The following is a 20,697-nucleotide window of genomic DNA, read 5'->3' as shown; positions in this document are numbered from 1 at the left end:
AAAAAAAAACCCAAACCAAACAGGAAACAAAAAAACCCTTCCAAAACTCCACAAAAAACCAAACAAAACACACACACAAAAAAACCCCATTAATCTCCATTAATTCTCCTTCAAACATTCTACATTTTCTACTGCCACCAACTCCTTTTCTCCTTGGTGTAAGTAAGTTTGTTCTTCTGGTAAAATCTTTTTATTTTATAGCATTATCATTCATATGTAAAAAAAACTAAGTACAGGGGTTTACTTCTGTAATACCAAGAGCAATAATAAATTCAAGGTATCTTACATTTATTGTTCACTGTACTTTAAGAATTAGGGGCTTACTTTCTCTCAGCAGTTTTCTCCACTTGACAAGTCTGCCTGCACGTTCATAAAATATCACTCGAGAAAGTAAAGAATGTGTTCTTGTTGCCCATCTTAAATGTTCTACAAATACAAATTAACAATTACATCTGTCCTTTTTTACAAAGGTATAACTTTGTAAAATGAGTGACTTATTTTTTAGCCTTCAAACATTTCTATAATTGTATGTAGTTTTTGAAATGCCCCAAATTTTCTTGAGCTGATATGGTTAAAGAAACTTTCCTTATTCATCTTGTAAAATGCATTTAGCCATAGTTGTGCCTAAAATGTAAAGTTATAACCAACTCTCATGGCTTAAGAGTAGTTAATCTTTTCATTCCTAATGGCTTTATGATCAGAAGCTACATGTGGTAAAATGAAGAACAGAAAAGGGACTTAAATATCTGTAACGTAAAAAAATTAATGAAGACTGAAAGGAGAGTTACTTATGGAAGCAAAGGGAAATAATGTGACACTTCCAACATACAAACAAAAAGGGAACAATAAAGATGACTACAGACTTCTAAAGAATAAACTAAGTATTTTACTGAAAGACAGAGACACCCCATCAGAAACAATTTCTTTTCCCCAGTGCTTACAAAGGAAGTGAGGCAGATGTCAGAAACCAAGATTAATTTACCAAGGAGAAGAAGAAATGCTGAAGGAAACCACTCACACCAAGAAAGATTTGAAGAAATTAGACCATGCAAAGGCTGCCAAAACCTCCAGGACCAGATGGGATGCAGCCTGCATTTCTAAAGGAAGAAGCAAATGAGATCGAAGAACCATTAGCAGATATATTTAGAAAGCATGCGAGAACAGGAGAATTACCGATGGACTGAAGAGAAGCAAATGTAGCATCCATGCCACACTCTTCATTATAAGCAGCAGCAGTGATACTGGAACTGTGACAGTTTCCTATTGCATGGTACTGTGCTAGCATTAGCTGCTGTCATGGCAACGCGATGCAATGGGAGCAGATGGGAAGTAGAAAGGTCTGTTTAAGGGTAATTAAGATGTGCTTGTTTAGGAAGAGGCAAGTGTTATGCCCCAGCAGGCTTTGTCTCCTCTTCAGAAAAAGCTGCTTGTGGTCTTCTAAACTTTTGCCACTGGAGATAATAATTAGCAGATGGATGCTCAACAAAGGAGTCTAGGTTCTGACTTGGGTGACAGCTGGTGGCAGCTGGGCCCAGGAATAGGCAGCCTTTGTACACAGTGTAACAGAGAGATGCAGACAGACAAACTAAGGCAAGAAAAAGCTGTAAGAACTGTTAAGCTGTAAAAGGGGTCACAGAATGTTCATTCTAAATAGATGCTTCGCTCTGTGACACCTTTTCTCCCCCTTTCTAAAGATTTCACTTGCTGTTTTCATCTCAAGTGTTGTTTCTTTCTCTCCCAGTTCACAGCTTACTGGGCCATTCTCTTTTTCTTCTAACTCTTCTGTCAGGTATACTGCAATAAAATGGCACACCCAATTTTTTGGCAACCAGAAGTTTAACTGAAGTGCAACACTTACGTAACATGCTTCTGGGGGGAAGATTGGAGAAATGCAAGACCAACAGCTTAAATAAGAGAAACGAAGTCAATAACAGTGTCCCAAACTGATAAAGATTCAGAAAAGGCCCATTATAGAAGGAAAATAAAACAAACCCATCAGATTTAAGGCACAAACATCTATCAAGAGAATTCAGATAGAAAAGCTCATCACATTTGATAGACTACTTTCTAGCCTCCCAAAGTTACTCCCTGTCTAGGAGAAACTCCATTTGTGATCCACGCATAGCATCAGAAAAGGCCTCAGAAGAATGTCAGAAAAAGCCTGTGACAGCATCCAGACATTGTAATACTTTAGCCTAAGAATAAAATTAAGCTTAACTGCACTATTACAGTTTCAGAGAAAACATGATTTATTGTATTGTCATAATGCACAGTAAATAAAATCCTCTATGCTATTAACTTCTACAGACTGATCATAAATATAAAAATTCAAGCTGGACTGTTTAAGTGTGATTGATAACTTGTATTTTCTGAATAACAGCACAAAGATTACTAGGGCACATTTCTGTATATGCACATCTAAAATTACATGCATCTTTTACAAATATCTTTGAAATCTACTTTCTGAGAAATGCTCCAGTAAAATCTGATCACTTGAATCCACAGAAAAACAAAACACAAACTCCAGCACAACTACAGCCAAAACGAGTCACTAAATAGAGCGTATCTATATAAAATATTTTTAATTTTTACCTAGTTATGTTATTCATCAAGGTAATTTATATAATAAAACACTAAGAAATTCCTATTTGTTTCTCATACAGTTGCTCATATCTTCAAATATCTGGAAATGAAAATTTATGCACATAGAGCGTAAGAATACCCTAGTGAAAAGGAAAGAATAAACACTGTGGTTGTCCTGCTACTACTGAAACTTTAACCGCTTCCAGAAGCTGAAGACAGAAAAAAATGTGAAAGACCAACTTTTGTGGGAATGGATCAATCAGGATGCAGCTAAGGATGACTAAAGCAGGTCTGTTCAGTTCTGTTCCAATTCTCTCTTATTCCTCTTCAGCTGCTCTTTTCACTGAAGTCTCCAGTCCAAGAACAGCATTCAGTAAATTAAAAATGCCCTCCTTGAAGCACCTTAACACTTACCAATCCAAATTTCACATCAGAAGACACAAAAGAGATCCACAGCTTCTGCCATGGGTGCTGGAATATAGCCAGAACCATGGCAAGTACTCAGCTTTCTCTCAAGAAGTCTCTTACATTCCACTGGCACAGTTACTAGAACCAGGATAGGAAAGGTACATACATCCTTAGAAGCACATATGGAAGGAATGAATGAATGACAGTTACTGGCTGATTGAAAAGGGCCCCAAATTTGATATTCACTACCCTGGTTTGGTGCAAAATTGTCTGTTTTTTTGTTTTGATTTGGTTTGTTGTTGTTGTCTTTTGGTTTTGTTTGGTTTTCTTAAAATAAGGAAAGAGAAACTAGTACCAAAAAAAAAAAAAAAAAAAAAAAAATCATTCAGGTTTAACTACTCTCAGAATCTGCTTGGAATAAATGACAAACAGAAGCAGCTTTGACAGTGTTGCAGATGGAGTGACACATTTCACTTGTAAAAGATAAATAGCTGTATGTTTATTGATATAAAAAGAGTGATTTAGCAAAGTTTGATAGTAAACAACAGTGGTTTAACCAGATTAAACTGCAAGGTACACTTGAGTATTTACTGCACAGGGGACAGGGTCAGACAAAACTGTCAGGAGACCCTCCCGTTGAGGCATGAGGTTCAGAAAGGATCCCTTATATTCTAAACTCCTTCTCAGAAAGGGTCTAGGTGTGGCTAAATCCCGACTTAGTCTCAGACTTGGCCAAGGGTTTATGTCAAAACACAATCATTCCTTTACATCACTTTGCTAAGATTTCAAAGTTTAGCATGCTATTAATTGCTTACCAGGAATATACTGCGACAAGGAATCTCAACTTCGAGGAGTAACCCTGAGAGACGTCCCTACTCAAGGGGAGATCCTGGCATGCCGCCCACTGCTGTGCAGGAGAGCTCAACTATGGAGTAGGATAACTTGAATCTGCCACATTTGCATACTGACTACAGAATTTAGGGTTTTTTCCAAACTTCGACTGAGTTGGACCTTCACCAGCACTATGGTTACGGGGGCACATATTGCTCAGGTTAGTCCTTGGCTATTGTGTTGTTATCTGTCTCCCGCAAATCCACTTTGAGATGGATGCAGCCATCACAAGCAAATGCATCCATTACCACCACCACTGGTGGTTATCACTTGAGCAGTTATGAGAAATAAAGGTCAGGTTGGAGGGGGAGGGGGAAGCACACTGCCACAGACAGAAACAGAAACGTGTTTTGAATCTGCTTCCAATTTGTGCAACCTGGAATATAGTTCACAATAAATACATTAGCCTCATTTTTAGATAATTTCACACAGACTTTGGTATAACTAACTACAGTTACACTGCAGCAGTATGCAGGAGACAGTTGATCTAGTTTGGTTATCAAAGCAGTATAGCCATGTTAGTGCTTTATACAACTAGCCTGCAGTGAAGGGGAGAAGAGGAAGTGAAGAGACAAAGGAAACTTAACTATGTCCCAGTTATAGGAAAAAATTTTTTTTACAGCTCACACTTTCTTCACTGAAGTCATTCAAACCTAACAGACAATTTTATTTTAAGTCAGGATTAATTAGTTATAGTGCTTATGGCACTCTATATTTAAAAATCACAATGAAAAATCTGAGATTCCATTGTGTGATTTCTTACTGACATGCTTTTGGTTCACTCCTCTCTGCTAATCTAGGTCCCGTTCTTCTCAACAGCTTTTGATCTCAGACACCCTCATGTTGCCCCACTCACATTTTAATTCCTCCTTCATGTCCTAGCCCTATGCCTTTCTCTTCCCCTTGATTTACCATTCAGCTCCTCTGAATGAGTATTTTCCTTCCACGCTCCTAGAAAAGAGGTTAAAGAAAAACATTCTGCTCTCAATTTCAAAGCCTGGGTTCACACTCCAGTCCACACCAGCTCTTTATATTAGAAGAGCTACTTTGTGAACCAGCATGGGATTTGCTTCACAAGCAGAAGCGATTACAACTTTCCAAGCTTCTTTTTGAAAGCAAGAAATACTCAGTATTTAATCATATCCCAGTTTATCAGAAACTTTGCAAAACTCCAGTATGTAAGATGTAGTTGTTTTTTACCCAATGTTTTGTTAACCTTTAAACTAATGCTTCAGCCTCAAAGATGACTGTCTAATAGCAGGGATCCTAATGAACATCTTGATCAATGAATTCAAAGAATACACATGCTGAAATTATACTGCAGAGTGATCAAGGAATTTGATCTGTTAAAGCAGAGTGATATTCTGCATCTCATCTCAACATCTCACAAGTATCAAAGTCAACAATGACATACAAGGTGATGGATGCCTTTAGTCTCTGCCATTCTCCCAGGGTGTGCATTTTTTAACTTTTCGCTTACAGCCTTGACCAATTTATGCTAACATTGTATCTCCACTACATAGATTCTATTTATTCCAGCTACCAAAACCCAATCTCTGTGAGGACAGGGATGGAGGGGATGGACACAATACGGGACGGGACACCACCACCATTTTTTTCAATCAGATTTCACCTGAAAGTAAGCTGTAAACTCTCTTACCAGAGTTTAAAAATACATGTCTCACCACTTCAACTACTCTAGGATCTAAGGCTAAGTTGCATGGCCAGGAACATGTCAACATGCCACATTACTGAGAAGAATATGGAAAACTCCCTTATACACTATTTCTATACATTTTAGGTATCCTCTGTTTCCTGGATTTTAATTATTTCTGCTATACTCAGCAATGGTATCTAGTGATAGGAGATAATCAATGAGGAAACATTTGGACCAGTTTTACATATCCATGCATCTTGTGGGGCAAATGTATATGTGGATGCATTTAAAATTATTAGTAATTTCTTTTTTTACAACAGGAATAGATCTTTTTCAACGGACTTTTACTGAAGAAACTGATTTAAATCTGGTATTCAAATAGTTCAAATTATTCACAGGACTTCTACAAAGAAAATATCTCATTTTGCAACAAACTACCAAGCTGACCCAAGATGAGTATTTTCTAACAAAGTAGTTCAATATTTGACTGATGCTTACCAGAGGTGCAGTGTGAAACCTTGCACAGCAGTTCAAGTTCACCCTTGTGCCTGATGTGCAGGTTGAACTGCTGCAATTTAGGATGAGTCCTGTTTTATTTTTCCTAATCCTAGGAAAAAAGCATGAAGTAATGAAGAAATGGTTCATTGAAGGGATAATTCATTGAAACAGTGTCCCCTTTCATTTAAGACAAAAGAAATCAGAAAGCATCCTAAAAACCAAAGGTACAGACCAGATTTTTGAGCCTTTATAACCAGGCTAGTTACTAAAGGTATATGCACAGGTTTGCATGTTCACTGATGCATGGAACTGTACCTGGAATGCAGATTTACATAGGAAATGCTTTTAAGTAGCTGACTAATCAAGATCACTTATTTATAAGAAGAATTGTGTTGTGTTCACTGGCATTCACAGACTTCTGATCCTTGAGAGGAGAAAAAAAAAAATAAAAAAAAATCTACCAAGGTCATTGTAACAGCTTCAATTAGAAATGTTAAAATATTTTTCACCCAAATGCCAGATGGCAACAGAGCAGCTTTCTACTCAATTCAGAGGCTGAATTATTTTCCTTAGCACAAAAAGATTAGCAATTCCTATAGACTGTAACAGAAAAATAATCTCACTGCAGTTTAAAGTTTTGCACAAGGTAGTTCAACCTCGGGAGCTACACAAGCTCTCTCCCAGTTTTCAGACACTTCCATAAAGTACAAGGAAGAAATTCCTATTTTAATCTTAAGCAGTGGTACCAACACAGCCAGCATTTAGTTTCCAACAAGCGACTCTTGAAAGATTTCCCCAAAGCACTACAAATTCTCTGAGAGCTTGTAATTAAAAACAGAGAAAGCTTAATGAGGAAACATCTCAAATGTAAGGAAAATACTGTTCAAAATTAATGCATAAGCAATTTAAAGATCTCCTTTGCCCAACTGTGTCTCCTCTGACAAATGTAAAAACAGGTCTGATGACAGACACTGACTCCTTATATATATGAAGAATTTTGGCAACATAAGCAACTCATGACTAAGTGAGGACCAATAACATTCAGATAAATTAACAAAATCTGGTGAAGCTTTTAGATAATTAAGCTATGCAAAGACACTTTAGCATGGGGGCTTCCATGTGTAATTGAACTTCTGCACATTAATATCACAGTAAAATTTTCTTAGTACATACGCGCTTGTAAATCTTTTATTGAATATATATTACAAAACACCACTCACGCTATTGTCTTTTAAATACACAACTGTTCTATTTTGACTTTGGTCCCAAGATGGTAAAGCATGTAACCACCCACTCATTGCTACAGCAATACTACATAACACATTTCTGGTAAGATACAGTCATAAGTTAATAGCTGATGAACTACTATTTGTGTTTATTGCTTTAACTGCCTCTTTTTGCCTGCAGAAAATAACACATTCACAAAGACAAGACACTGCATCTGTGAAAAAAAACCTGCATGAATACAGTGGTGAGCAAACCAGAATCAGTAGTATGACAGGCTGATCCTGGCCCCAGCTAAGAACCACACAGCCACTCACTCACTCTCCTCTACAGCAGGACAGGAAGGGAATTAGAAGAGCAAAAGTGAAAAAACTTGTGGGATGAAGATAGTTTATAACAAGCAAAGAGGAAGAAAAAAATCCCAAAGAACAAAGAAAGTGATGCATAGTGGGAAAAAGAGAAAGCACTGACACTGTGTACATACCGCTCAGCAACAGCCAAAACACTGGTGTGATATCAACCCTGTTTTAGTCACAAATCCCAAATATGCAGCAATCTAGCACCTTACGAATAGCATCAGAGTTTTACCAGTTTTCAGAATGCCTCAGATGGCGTATGGTTTAATTTTAGAAACCATTATTCATGGCTTCAAATTATAAAGGTATCTTTCTTTTTGTTATCATTGTCTGCAATGCCAGATTTTGTAACACTGCAACAGACATATATACTGTAATTGATTATACAGTTGTTTATAATACTATAAACTTGGTTAAAAGTTAATTCTTGACCATATATATTTTGCATATGTATTGTATAAGCAGATCACAAGAAATATGACTCATTAGCACATTTCCTTGAATGATACTGACCACAACTGCGTATTTACATTTCACTGAATGAATGAATTGATATCTGAAAGCCTGGCCGAATCTACAATATGCAAGTGTTCAGGAATCGAAGCAGCCAGGTCTTAATAGACCTGAGTAACATTTCTGATGCACGAATATTGTTTATTCCAATGAGGTAAGCAGCAATTAGAGTTATTTACAAGCAACTATTCTGAAAAGTATTAGGTTTAGCTAGATTTCGCAGTTGTACAAGCACTCAATTCAGAGGAATTATTTTAGTTTTAATGGACTGTAATATGTGAGCAATAAAGTGTAACACAAATGAAAATGAAACAAGATTTGGGTACCAAACATGCACTTTTGTGACTCTTTCACTGACAGAAGAATTTTTTTCTTTTGAAGTATTTCTAATACATAATACTATTATAGTTCTATTTCCTGTTAATCATACAGAGGCAGCATTCCCAGGTACCAGATAGAGAATTACTATTAACAGAGCCCACAAGGTAGGAAAAAATATATTGAAATAAAAAAAAAAAAAGGAATGCCAGCTATTTGTTGAAACACTGAGCAGAAATTTAGCCCAATCTTTACCCAGAGATACACATTCTTACTCTAAACAACACTGCAAACCTGAAAAATCTCCAATATAAGCTACATTACTGACAGACTAATGGAGAAAACAGTACTTTGGGCCTTTTGGCGACACCAGGAAAAAAAAGTAGTTTTCGCCTATTTCTGCTCCTGTGCAGTAAGAGACAACCAGAGAAATCCCGGGACAAGCAAATGACCACTCCCACCCTGTCTGTGTATTCTCGTATACACATTAACTGGTTGTTTTTAAAATAATTAAATTGAAAAGTCTGAGAAATGATGAAGATTTTTACTTGATGACTGCCCATTCATAACATACCAGTCTTTTGATACGTTCTAATGTGAAAACTCTCCCTGCTCATCAATGGTGAGTAAAAATTTGTCCTTGGTTTTTTTTTGTGTATTTTTGTCCAAAAACCTGTCTGCTAATACGGGCACTCATTAGTTTCACTAATTTGCTTCAGTTTGACCTCATTTTGGGCATATTTATCTTGCCATCAAGCAGCTTTCTACATCATACAGAGTTCATCTGTTGGTAAAAACATCAACCAGTAAATAAATACAAACTCCATCTCTGCCCTTCCTTTATGAAAAGTGAATTATGGAAAGGGAAAGAAAGAAAAATATACATCAGAAGCTCTAACACTACTGCTTTAGTTCATAATATTAAAAGATATACTTGAAGTTCTAATTAGGCTTATTCTTATTAATATCAGTCTTTCCATTTAATTGTTTATTCCAATGATGTAAGCAGCAATTAGAGTTGCATACAAGCAACTATTCTGAAAAGTATTAGGTTTAGCTAGATTTCACAGTTGTACGAGCACTCAATTCAGAGGAATTATTTCAGTTTTAATGGTCTGTAATATAAGAGCAATATATTTCTGCTACATTCTTTTTTCTCGGGACTATCTGTAATATTACCTATGGTAGAAATGTTACAGACGTTACTATATTACATGCACACTTTTTCAAATTGAATATTTACCTGCTAATACCTCCTTATTGACACACTCATCTCACCACTTTAATGAGACTGATTTGAATCTAATATTGCTTAAAAGGTTAATTGAAACTATTAACATGCATGTACAAAGCATAAATTACTTTTCATTACTATGTTACTACATTAATCTCACAACAGAATATATATAATGTAGCTAAAAAGTGTTCTGCAGACAAAGAACAGCTGCTGACTTGGAATATCTTTTTTGCCATCCAGATAATTTGTTAAAAAACATTTCTCTGAGGTGCGATCTTGGGCAAGTTAAATTAAATGCAAAGATAAATGCACACGAACAGTCTGTCTAGTACAACAGTGACAGACTAAGGGCTTCTCTAAGTTCAGTCTTAATTTAAAAAAATACATTAATAAATTATTGAAATTTATAACATATTTCATTCCTATTAATCCAAGTCATGCTGCATATCTACAAGGCAACAATTCTCACTGTTTTCAGTCATTTTAATTCCAGACCATCAACTACAGTATGATTGTTGCCTTTCTGTAAACATACACATGTATCAAAATGTTTATAATTCCAGTTCTTACCTTTGAATTCTTATACCATATGTTAACACTTCTTAAAAGAGAACTCGAACTGTAACAATGCCAAGGAAGAGGCAGTAGATATCTGCATTCTTTTACACATAATGAATATTACAGCTCTCCAAAGACTTAAGTACAGATAGAAGAAAAATACTATTGTCACCTATATAGTTTATGTAATACAACCTCAAAGTCCCAAAATTTTTGTCCTAAGTGTTTATAACTATTAGGATACATAACAGCACTGGAAAATATCCCCAGAAAGTATTAGGCTTGTACATAAAGACAAAACCACTGGGAGATACATGAAGTCTGCATAACATTATTAAAACCACATTGCCACTCACCACAAGTGAAAGGGGCCTCTTCCATGAAACAACACCGATCAATCCTGACAACAGCACCTGTAATAAACAGAGCAGAGTCACCAAAGACACATGAGGTTTATACCAGTGTCAGTAAAAAAAAAAAATTAGTACTAAGATGAAGCTGAATGAATACACAGACTTGATGTGTATCACCAGACTGCCGGAAACCAACTGCTAAAAAGACACTGTCTTAATTTTATTCTCAATAAAAAATAAGCAGAAGTACTACTAAGCTGTTTTTAAAACAAATCTCAATCATGCTGCCAGATCCCATTAGTTATGATTATATCACAATAGGTCTTCAAACATCTCCTCTCCCAGCCGCAAATATTATCAATGCTAAAGGAGAATAAATGCTTAGGGTAAATCTTCTTGTGGTCTCTTTGCATCACCAAAAACTAGCTCACAAAAAGTGGAGTCTTCACTAGCAAATGCTCTGATCACACAACCCAAGTCTTGGAAAGCAAATGCAGGGACTGTGAAAATGAAGACCTTAGGCCCACTGTAGGAGACAATCAGGTTCGAGACCATCTTAAGAACCTGAACGTGCACAAGTCCACAGGACCTGATGAAATCCATCCACAGGTCCTGAAGGAGCTGGCAAATGAAGTTGCTAAACCACTGTCCATCATATTTGAAAAATCCTGGCAGTCAGGTGAAGTTCCTGATGAGTGGAAGAAGGGTAATATAACCCCATTTTCAAGAAGGGGAAGGTGGAAGACCCGGGAAACTACAGACCAGTCAGCCTCACCTCTGTGCCTGGCAAAATCTTGGAGCGGTTTCTCCTGGAAAACATGCTAAGGCACATGAAAAACAACAAGGTGGTTGGTGACAGCCAACATGGCTTCACTAAGGGGAAATCCTGCCTGACCAATTTGGTGGCCTTCTATGATGGGGCCACGGAACTGGTGGACAGGGTCAGAGCAGTTGACGTCATCTACCTGGACTTGTGCAAAGCGTTCGACACTGTCCCACATGACATCCTTGTCTCTAAATTGGAGAGACATCAATTTGATAGATGGACCACTCGGTGGATAAAGAACTAGCTCGATGGCCGCACGCAAAGAGTTGTGGTAAATGGCTCGATGTCCAGTTGGAAACCTGTAACGAGTGGTGTCCCTCAGGGATCGGTGTTGGGACCGGTCCTGTTCAACATCTTTGTCGGCGACTTGGACAGTGGGATTGAGTGCGCCCTCAGCAAGTTTGCTGACACCAAGCTGTGTGGTTCGGTTGATACGCTGGAGGGAAGGGATGCCATCCAGAGGGACCTTGACACGCTTGTGAGGTGGGCCGATGCCAACCTTATGAAGTTTAACCAAGCCAAGTGTAAGGTCCTACACCTGGGTCGGGGCAATCCCAGGCACTGCTACAGGTTGGGCGGAGAAGAGATTCCGAGCAGCCCCGCAGAGAGGGACTTGGGGGTGTTGGTTGACGAGAAGCTTAACATGAGCCAGCAGCGTGCGCTTGCAGCCCAGAAAGCCAACCGTATCCTGGGCTGCATCAAAAGAAGCGTGACCAGCAGGTCGAAGGAGGTGATCCTGCCCCTCTACTCTGCTCTTGTGAGACCTCACCTGGAGTACTGAGTACAGTTCTGGTGTCCTCAACATAAAAAGGACATGGAGCTGTTGGAGCGAGTCCAGAGGAGGGCCACGAGGATGATAAGAGGGCTGGAGCACCTCCCATATGAAGACAGGCTGAGAAAGTTGGGGCTGTTCAGCCTGGAGAAGAGAAGGCTGCGTGGAGACCTCATAGCAGCCTTCCAGTATCTGAAGGGGGCCTATAAGGATGCTGGGGAGGGACTTTTCCTTAGGGACTGTAGTGGTAGGACAAGGGGTAATGGCTTCAAACTTAAACAGGGGAAGTTTAGATTAGATATAAGGAGGAAGTTCTTTACAGTGAGGGTGGTGAAGCACTGGAATGGGTTGCCCAGGGAGGTTGTGGATGCTCCATCCCTCGTGGTGTTCAAGGCCAGGCTGGACAGAGCCTTGGGCCACATGGTTTAGTGCAAGGTGTCCCTGCCCATGGCAGGGGGGTTGGAACTAGATGATCTTAAGGTCCTTTCCAACCCTTACTATTCTATGATTCTATGATTCTATAAAAATAGGACAAACACAAAATCAGCCAGGGTTTCCAGCTAAATGAGCAGAAAGGCTGCTTTGTTTTGTTCCACCCACTCAACCACTCGATCTTATGTTTGAAAAAGCACACATACAAACATTTAAAACCTGTATTTAACATACAGATAAATTACCACCCCACCCCCCAAGCCAAAAGCAAGCAGGATTCAGACACCGATACACCTAAAGTTGACCTTAGGTACTTTAAAAATAACATGCAAGTTACAGTTGAAACACCGTAAGCTTCAAAAACTGTTAAAGAGAGGGGTAAATAGAGAAATTGGAGCAATGGATTGAGGGATATTGACCCTGGGGTGGACAAGAAAGGTGGGAAGGAAACTCTCCATTACTGATTTTTTTTAATTAAATGTTCTAAACCTCATAGCAGCCTTCCAATATCTGAAGGGGGCCTACAAGGATGCCAGAGAGGGACTCTTCATCAGGAACAGTAGCGACAGGACAAGGGGTAATGGGTTTAAAAGAAAACAGGGGAAGTTCAGGTTAGGTATAAGGAAGAAGTTCTTCACTGTGAGAGTGGCGAGGCACTGGCACAGGTTGCCCAAAGAAGTGGTAAATGCTCCATCCCTGGCAGTGTTCGAGTCCAGGCTGGACAGGGCCTTGGGCAACATGGTCTAGTGTGAGGTGTCCCTGCCCATGGCAGGGGGGTTGGAACTAGATGGCCCTTTCCAACCCTAACTGTTCTATGATTCTATGAAACTAGAATAAAATTAAAACACAAATAAAAGAATGCATGATGTATTTACTTCATGGGTCTGAGCATCATTTTTTCACCTCAGCTTGTGTAAAGAATTTGTCTAACTCATGTACTTTGCTAGTCACCCTTTGCACCATGTCATGCTTTACTCATCATCTTTCAGATATAATAGAGCATAATAATTAAAACCGCATCTATACCTAGCCATTACAGATGCAATGTACACTGTGCTGGGAACCAGGATGGAAACAGCGTGTCTACTGATGCCTGGTGTGAACTAGGGAGAAAAAGCAGTTGGCTATATAGACAAGTTGGATTGCAGAGTGCCCAGTTTAAGCTTTCACTATGTCTAGTCTGTGGACATTCATATTGTGAGCATGTTTCAACTTCGTAATACCCACACCTGCTGCAGTAGAAAACATTATTGAGGAAGACAGCACATTGGAAAATGCACATTTTGATATTTTCTTTAGCAGCTATGCCATTAATTAAAAAAAAAAAAAAAAACCAAAAAAACAAAAAAACCCCAAAACCTCCCAAAAACCTCAGCAGAGTTTTCATAGTAAAATCTCAATTTTAGTTTTTAAGCGAAGTACAAACGCAAGAGATGAGAAGGCATAAACACACAGTAAAAAGTGAACCAAAATCAGGATATGGATACCAAAGACTATGCAGATAATCTCTACATACAAATGTGCATAGTTTGTATTCTACAGCATTTCCTAGAGCATAAAAGCTACATACTTCTGCATGTTGGCCAAGCCAGGGAAAAGCTCAGAAATCCATCTTTGCAGTTAATTAAATTTGCTCACATGGCTCTGTTAGCTTATGACTGCTGTATGAGAACTTGTCTCTGGGCTGATAGTCCTGTAATGTGAAACTGCACTCAAGAAGATAAAAATGACAGGGTTAGCTAGTTTATCTGCAGGCTATACAGCAACATGCTCTTAGTTAAATAAATGGGATGGCTGAAATTGTGAGGTTATTAAAGAAAACCCTTTAGGAAAAATAAGCAATTGCCTCCCAAAACAGAGCATGTATTGATACATAAAATAAGCCAGTATTTCATACTCATACATAAGCCAGTATTTCTCAGTCACCAAGTCATATGTGCAGAGGCAAGCTACTCTAATGTGCTACCTAAGAGTAGCAAATCCTTACTTTCATTTACTGTGGCTACTTCCATGAGTTAAACCTCTACCCGTCCTGCCCGATATATTTGTGGCATTGTGCATCCCTGAAGACGCAAGAAGGGAGCAGATCTTTTTTGTTCAGCTGAACTACAACAGTGTTTGACATTTAGAGAGGCCTTGCGAGATGAAAGAGTTACATGTGGTTTTTATTGGCAGCATAGTTTGATTTCAGAGCCTGCACAGCACATTTATCTAATACATTTGACCTAACTTCTATCTGCTGAATTGCGGTGACATCCCCACAATAATCAAAATAAATCAAAGCTACTAAAAACATGTTCAAAAATGTAGATTTGCCAGCTTCCTTAGGCAGAATTGCTACAGATGTATGTACTTGCTAACTATAATAGTGCTGATTCCCAGAGAAAAAAATAAATACATTAGTGTTGACTTCTGCAGCATTAAAAATGCAGGAACATTAGGTATGAACACCTTTCAACATGCATATGAAAACTCCATTATCATTAATGCAAGCTGTGCTCATGCATGAAAAAGAGGCATTTACTTTAATAGGCACATACTGAGGCAGGACAAAAACAGAAGGTAAAATTTACTTTCCAGTACATGAACTGCAAACAAAGGATTTTTTTAAAAAAAAGTCCTTGATAGTGTCTTTTCCAGCATTTTCAACCCTTCACACTCAGGTAACTCTCTAGAAATTTAGAGGGCTCTGATTCTGAATACAGAACAGGTCAGATGATGCAGTCTCTCGATGTATCTTAAGCTTTCCAAGTCTTCAACTCCAAAATGGTTATTGTACGTAATACACTCCCTAGTGTGATATGAAAAATTAACATGATTATATACAAGAACTTTGGTGACACTAAATGGAAAACAGAAGTTTCACTTATACATTGTATGACTATGATTACCAATAGACATATGATTGCAAAAGTATCAGCAAAATTTATATGGCCATAAGAGTTAAATTTACATGTTTACAGATGTGTATGCATAGGCTTTCAAAAATGTACGTTGTGAATGTATCTAGCTAACCTAGAAACCAAACAGCCTATCTGCACATGTATTCTAGGACCTACCAACACAGTCACTGTCCCCATGGAGAATCTGCTTTTCCTCCCTTAAACCTAGTCTGAAACTAGGTATCAATTTACACCTATTGCCTCCTGCCTCTCAATGTGCTGCTGTAAAGAGCCTGGTATTAAGAACATTATATTGGCTCAACTACAAAAAAAACCACCTTCAATTTTTCATCTTAATCTAGATTTTAAAAGCAGGCTGCAAAAATATTACTTGTCATGCTTTCTTAAGAAAGACTTTTTGCTATTTTGTAACAGCAAATTCATCAAGGTGGTATGCAGAATAGTAAGACAGTAAGAAAACTAGTGTCAGAGAAAGGAATACTTTTACAAATGAGGAAAAATGTATAAAGCTGTCAGTCACCTTTAATTATTCTCGGTAACAGGAGCCGAGATGCAGTTAAGAAACCATAAATCACTCCTCTTCACAATTTCAGGACCTGCAGCTTCCTGGAACTCAGATTTCATTTTCTCCTTTTCTCCCAAGACATTAAGGAGCTCAACTGTCAGTACCATAATTCTTCGGCAAGTCCAAGGGTATGTTTACATTTTGATACTGTATTTGATCTGCTGGACTCAAAGTGGAATAAACAAAACCATTGTATGTTGGTGTGAGCTTCTATGTAATTTTATAAGATTTTTCTAATGCATGCTAGAATTTTTCTATTTTCTGTTTATTTGCTCTGGAAAATGAGAAGCCTTGCTTAGGAGGTCTTAAGGTTAAAATAGAGTTTTGACAGGGATGTCTCATGCAAAAGAAAGATCTCTACTTCAAATTCTTATTTTGTTGTCCTTCTCCAGACACTTTCTATTTGAATGTGTCTTTTTAAAGAATCTGCCTATGAGTAGAGGTTGAAGCAAGCTGATTTCATAGGAGAGAAGACTGCAGTTTCAAAAACAAACAAGAATAAATAGACAGCAGTTTCAAAAATAAACAAGAATGTTATACAGAAAAGATTGATCAATTGTATTTTGAAGTACACTAAGGGCTGAACAAGAAACAATTGATTTACATATGCACTAATGGAGATTTAGGTTGGACACTAAGAAAAACTTTCTAACACTCAAGACATTCAAGAATGTAGACGAGATACATTACAGAATTCCCATTGCCGGAATTTGTTAACGCCACATTGGAAAAACACCTATTGAGGTGGACCAAGAAGAACCAGGCATAGAACAAATAGGCAGATCTGCAAGGCAGCTGAATGGAGAAGGCAGAACAGTAAGCAGGTTGCCTTATTTACAATACTTAAGGAGCTAAATACCAGCACCTCCAGCACTAGTATCATCTAGTGCTTTCTGTCAGCAAAGTGCTACAGCAACTCTTTCTCTTCAGAAGTGCCTGAAACCACCAACTCCTCCCAAGGTTTCCCTCTCCCCTCTACAGGAGTACAGACTGCTGCAAGGTTTAATTTTGCCAATTCAAACGTTCCTGGATGGGTGAAGTTCAACTGTATCTGAACAACTAAAAAGTACTTCTATCCCCAACTATGTTTGGGTCTAGGATTACCTTACACAGAGAGACTAAATTAACAGCCAAAATATCTTCACGGATGATGTTTCTGTGAAATCTACAGTAGCCCTTGTAACAGGTAATTATTTAACAAAATGAAAGTATTAAATATTGCAGAAGTAATGTCACAAATATCACACACTCAGAGACTACAAAAGTGTGACCTATTAGTACTAGAGCTCAAAATCTTATAAGAATACTCCCTGCAGCATCTGCAATCCATTAGTGCAAAATGATGGTAAGGGAAATACAAGCTATGGGAAAAGAACTATGACACATGGGAATAAGCCAAAAGGAGACTAGAATAAATCTAACAGTAATATTAGTCTCCATTCCAATTCCTGGAAAAGTAGTGAAGATGAAAATCTTTTGGGGTGAGGGTGGTGGGAATATATTAACAAGTATCAGAAGAAGAAAAAGGGGGGGTTTATATATATTTCTATATACATACACACATGCACGAAAACTACATAGACAAATACGTAACAGTAGCATGATTTTGCAATGGTCTTTCAAGAAAGCCACCCTAAATGGCTGGGTGCTGACAGAAATCGTATCATTCCACCACATCTAAAATACTGCAAAAATCAGTCATAGGCAAATGAATTTTTAAAACAGTTCATATATCTATTTATTTGCCTGATATGCAAACTGACTCTTCAATGTGCAGCTATCACTAGAATCCAGGGACCATTCTCTTATTTAAAGAGTACATCAGTATGAACACAAAGCGCACAAGTACTAACAGACTGCCTAACTGCAAGCAAAGATCTGTACACCACAAGATAAATAAAAGCAAGTCAAGAGAAACCAAAAAAGCAACAGCTTAAGCATAGTTTTGAGCTATTTTGTAAAAAGACCTAGCATATTCCAGACACAGAAACACTGCATCATCACTTAGTCTCTCTCATTTACCCACTGTGAACCTAAACCTAATCTAATTCTAATTGCCATGGAAACAGGCGCAGAGAAACAAAATCCCCTGGTGCCCCACAAGAAGAGGACTGTGAAATTACCTATACATTGACACAGCTACCAGAATGTACTACCAGTATGCAATTTTTATCTCATTTTAAGCTTTAGGATGAGCTTTCATTGTTTTCCTATGAAATATGCTCCATGCCCATCAGAAAGCAGCTTATTTCACATTTGCAGCTTTTTCCGGAAGTAACAAACAATTGTTGTCAAAATTACAGTACATGCTCTAAATATTTTTGTATAAAAAGTATTAATAAAAAGAGATACCTTTTCCTTCGACATACAGAGAAAAACAAGAACATGGAGCACTTGTACATTGGAACAATATACTTTCTAATTATGAACAAAACCTATTACGTTCTGTATTTGCTACTCTTCGAAATGGTTCAGGTCTGTTATGCTCAACTTCACTAAAATAGGCAAACTGTATTAAAAGCAATGGACAGGGATTTAGATAAGATATTACGTACAGAGCTGATACGTGAGTGACTCACAATACAGTCTTAATTCTAATCTGTTTTTTATTAAACACATTCACAGAACACACTATTACATTATTTTACAAGTCCTGTAATGTAATCCATAAGCATTAATAAGGCACACAGCCATTAGCATAAGGCTAATAATAAACAGAAAGGAAATCAAGCAGTTCCCAACCAATCCTCCATGCCTATAAATTCATTAGATCATTTTATGAGTAAACTTGAAATAAATAACTTAAGACAGCTTAATACATGCTGTTTCACAGGGGAAGAGCTTTAACTCAATATAACATCTATCAAGATACTGTAAGAGATCACATAAGAAGCTTTGGGGGCAGTTCTCTAAAATTAAAATGATGCTCCCCACAGAATGTGAGCAAGTTCCTTCCTCTATAATGACCTATGAATGAACCAAAAGACCACCATTAGTTTTGAGCAACATCACCAACAACACTATCGCATAACCAGTCACTGAATGTTTCCTAATGTGCAAACTGAAAGCCAAAAAAGTAATTCTTTAAAAATAATTGACTGAAGAAATTTTCCACCTTTACATGCTATTCAACATCCCTACAATAGCTCAGATCAACTCTGTATAGTTCATCGATCCTTTGGAGCAGGAAAGTTTTACTGAGGCAGTGGTGAACCAAACAAATCAGTGAAATCAGAAGCAGTTTGTCCAGTATGATAGAACTATATACAGGTATTGTACACTTAAGTGTTAATGTTTTCTCATCTGAGTATTTATTTTCTTTGCCTTTACATGCAGTCCATACAACAGGTTAGACCAGTGATTTCTACGAGGGGAAAAAAACTCCAAGAACTGAATTTCCTTCCAAAAAAATGGGTACATTTTAAATTCTTTGTAATTTCGTTACAGCTAAATCTTAACTTTGTCTTAACTCCAGTAACAAAAGATTCCATGATTTTTCCATTACAAAGGCAGAGATATTACCCAGCTTTGATGACTTCACTTCCAGAATTTTCATTTTATGTTACAGTCACCAAAAAAAAAAAAAAAAAAAAAAAAAAAAAAAGATATCCATCATGGTGCCGTGACAAAGAAAAATATTGTGGTAATTTTTTCAGACATTTCCTAATCAGTTTTCACAGCATCTTGATTTGTATCATTGACTCAGTACAGAGTATTATTCTAGAAATGTTGTTTTCCAGTAGCATTAGGAAAACACTAATCAGATTTTTGCTGCCGGGCTCTTCCAATAATTATAAGAATGAAGACTGAGATTGCTTTTGATAAGTGAAATGAGAGGATGGCTCTTTCAATTACTGACACAATTTCTCAAGGGATGAAAGCTGAGGTGCATTGTAAAGTGATCTAAACATTAAGAATTACAGTATTTGCCTCAAACTCAGAAGAGATTCCAAATGCAGGTAAAATGCAGTGCTTCTGCATGTCACTAGTACACAGCAAGCTCCAGGTTCTGGGCAACCTGATCTACTTCAAGATGTCCCTGCTCATTGCAGGGAGGGGTTGGACTAGATGACCTTTGAAGGTCCCTTCCAACCCAAGCTATTCTATGATTCTAAGTGATCACAGACTGGGTTTGACTGGGTACGCGTATACTATGACTAGAAAATGTTTCTCAACAGCTACCCCCCCCCCCCCAAAAAAAAAGCAAATCTTATTTCAATCACTTTTCTGCTGAGACAAGATCAGGAAATACCTCCACCTGGTCTTCTCCAGTCTGGATGCCACAGAATGGAAATCCAGGTGCCATCAGCACCCAGTAGCAACTATATTAAATTTCAGCCAGGTCCCTGCTCATCATGGTCAGATGCCTGAACTCCTGACACAAAGCCTGTCAGCATCGAATTGTATGAGTAATATCATGTTGAGACACAGCCAAAATAGACTGAACAAAGAATGTAATGCATTTAGAGTAATTTAGAGCATTAGCAGTAGTCTTAACTATAATTATTCTCATTAATGATTATTGAAGATTTAAAATACATTACTTTAGACATGCTGCATGCAAGGGATGTCTGCTGTGTGACAACCCTTGAGCCTGACACTT

General features: G+C 37.8%; 1 protein-coding gene across 8 annotated transcripts in view; it reads right to left on the bottom strand.

Moving 5' to 3' along the window:
- Positions 1-20,697, bottom strand: part of FAM189A1 (family with sequence similarity 189 member A1) — a 102,271-nt gene that overhangs the window by 57,605 nt on the left and 23,969 nt on the right. For 7 of the 8 annotated variants that reach the window (XM_030497975.2, XM_030497976.2, XM_030497978.2 and 4 more), the window contains exon 2: positions 10,600-10,656. In XM_030497975.2, the coding sequence (XP_030353835.1) occupies positions 10,600-10,656 (57 nt within the window). Of the gene's footprint in view, positions 1-1,173; positions 1,236-10,599; positions 10,657-20,697 lie in introns of those variants that run through there. The other variant, XM_030497979.1, reaches the window with a different exon arrangement.

Source organism: Strigops habroptila, chromosome 9 (genome assembly GCF_004027225.2).
Source record: "Strigops habroptila isolate Jane chromosome 9, bStrHab1.2.pri, whole genome shotgun sequence".
NCBI classification, from domain to species: domain Eukaryota; kingdom Metazoa; phylum Chordata; class Aves; order Psittaciformes; family Psittacidae; genus Strigops; species Strigops habroptila.
The sequence above is the reverse complement of the archived record's forward strand: the minus strand, read 5'-3'. Positions and strand labels throughout refer to the sequence as shown.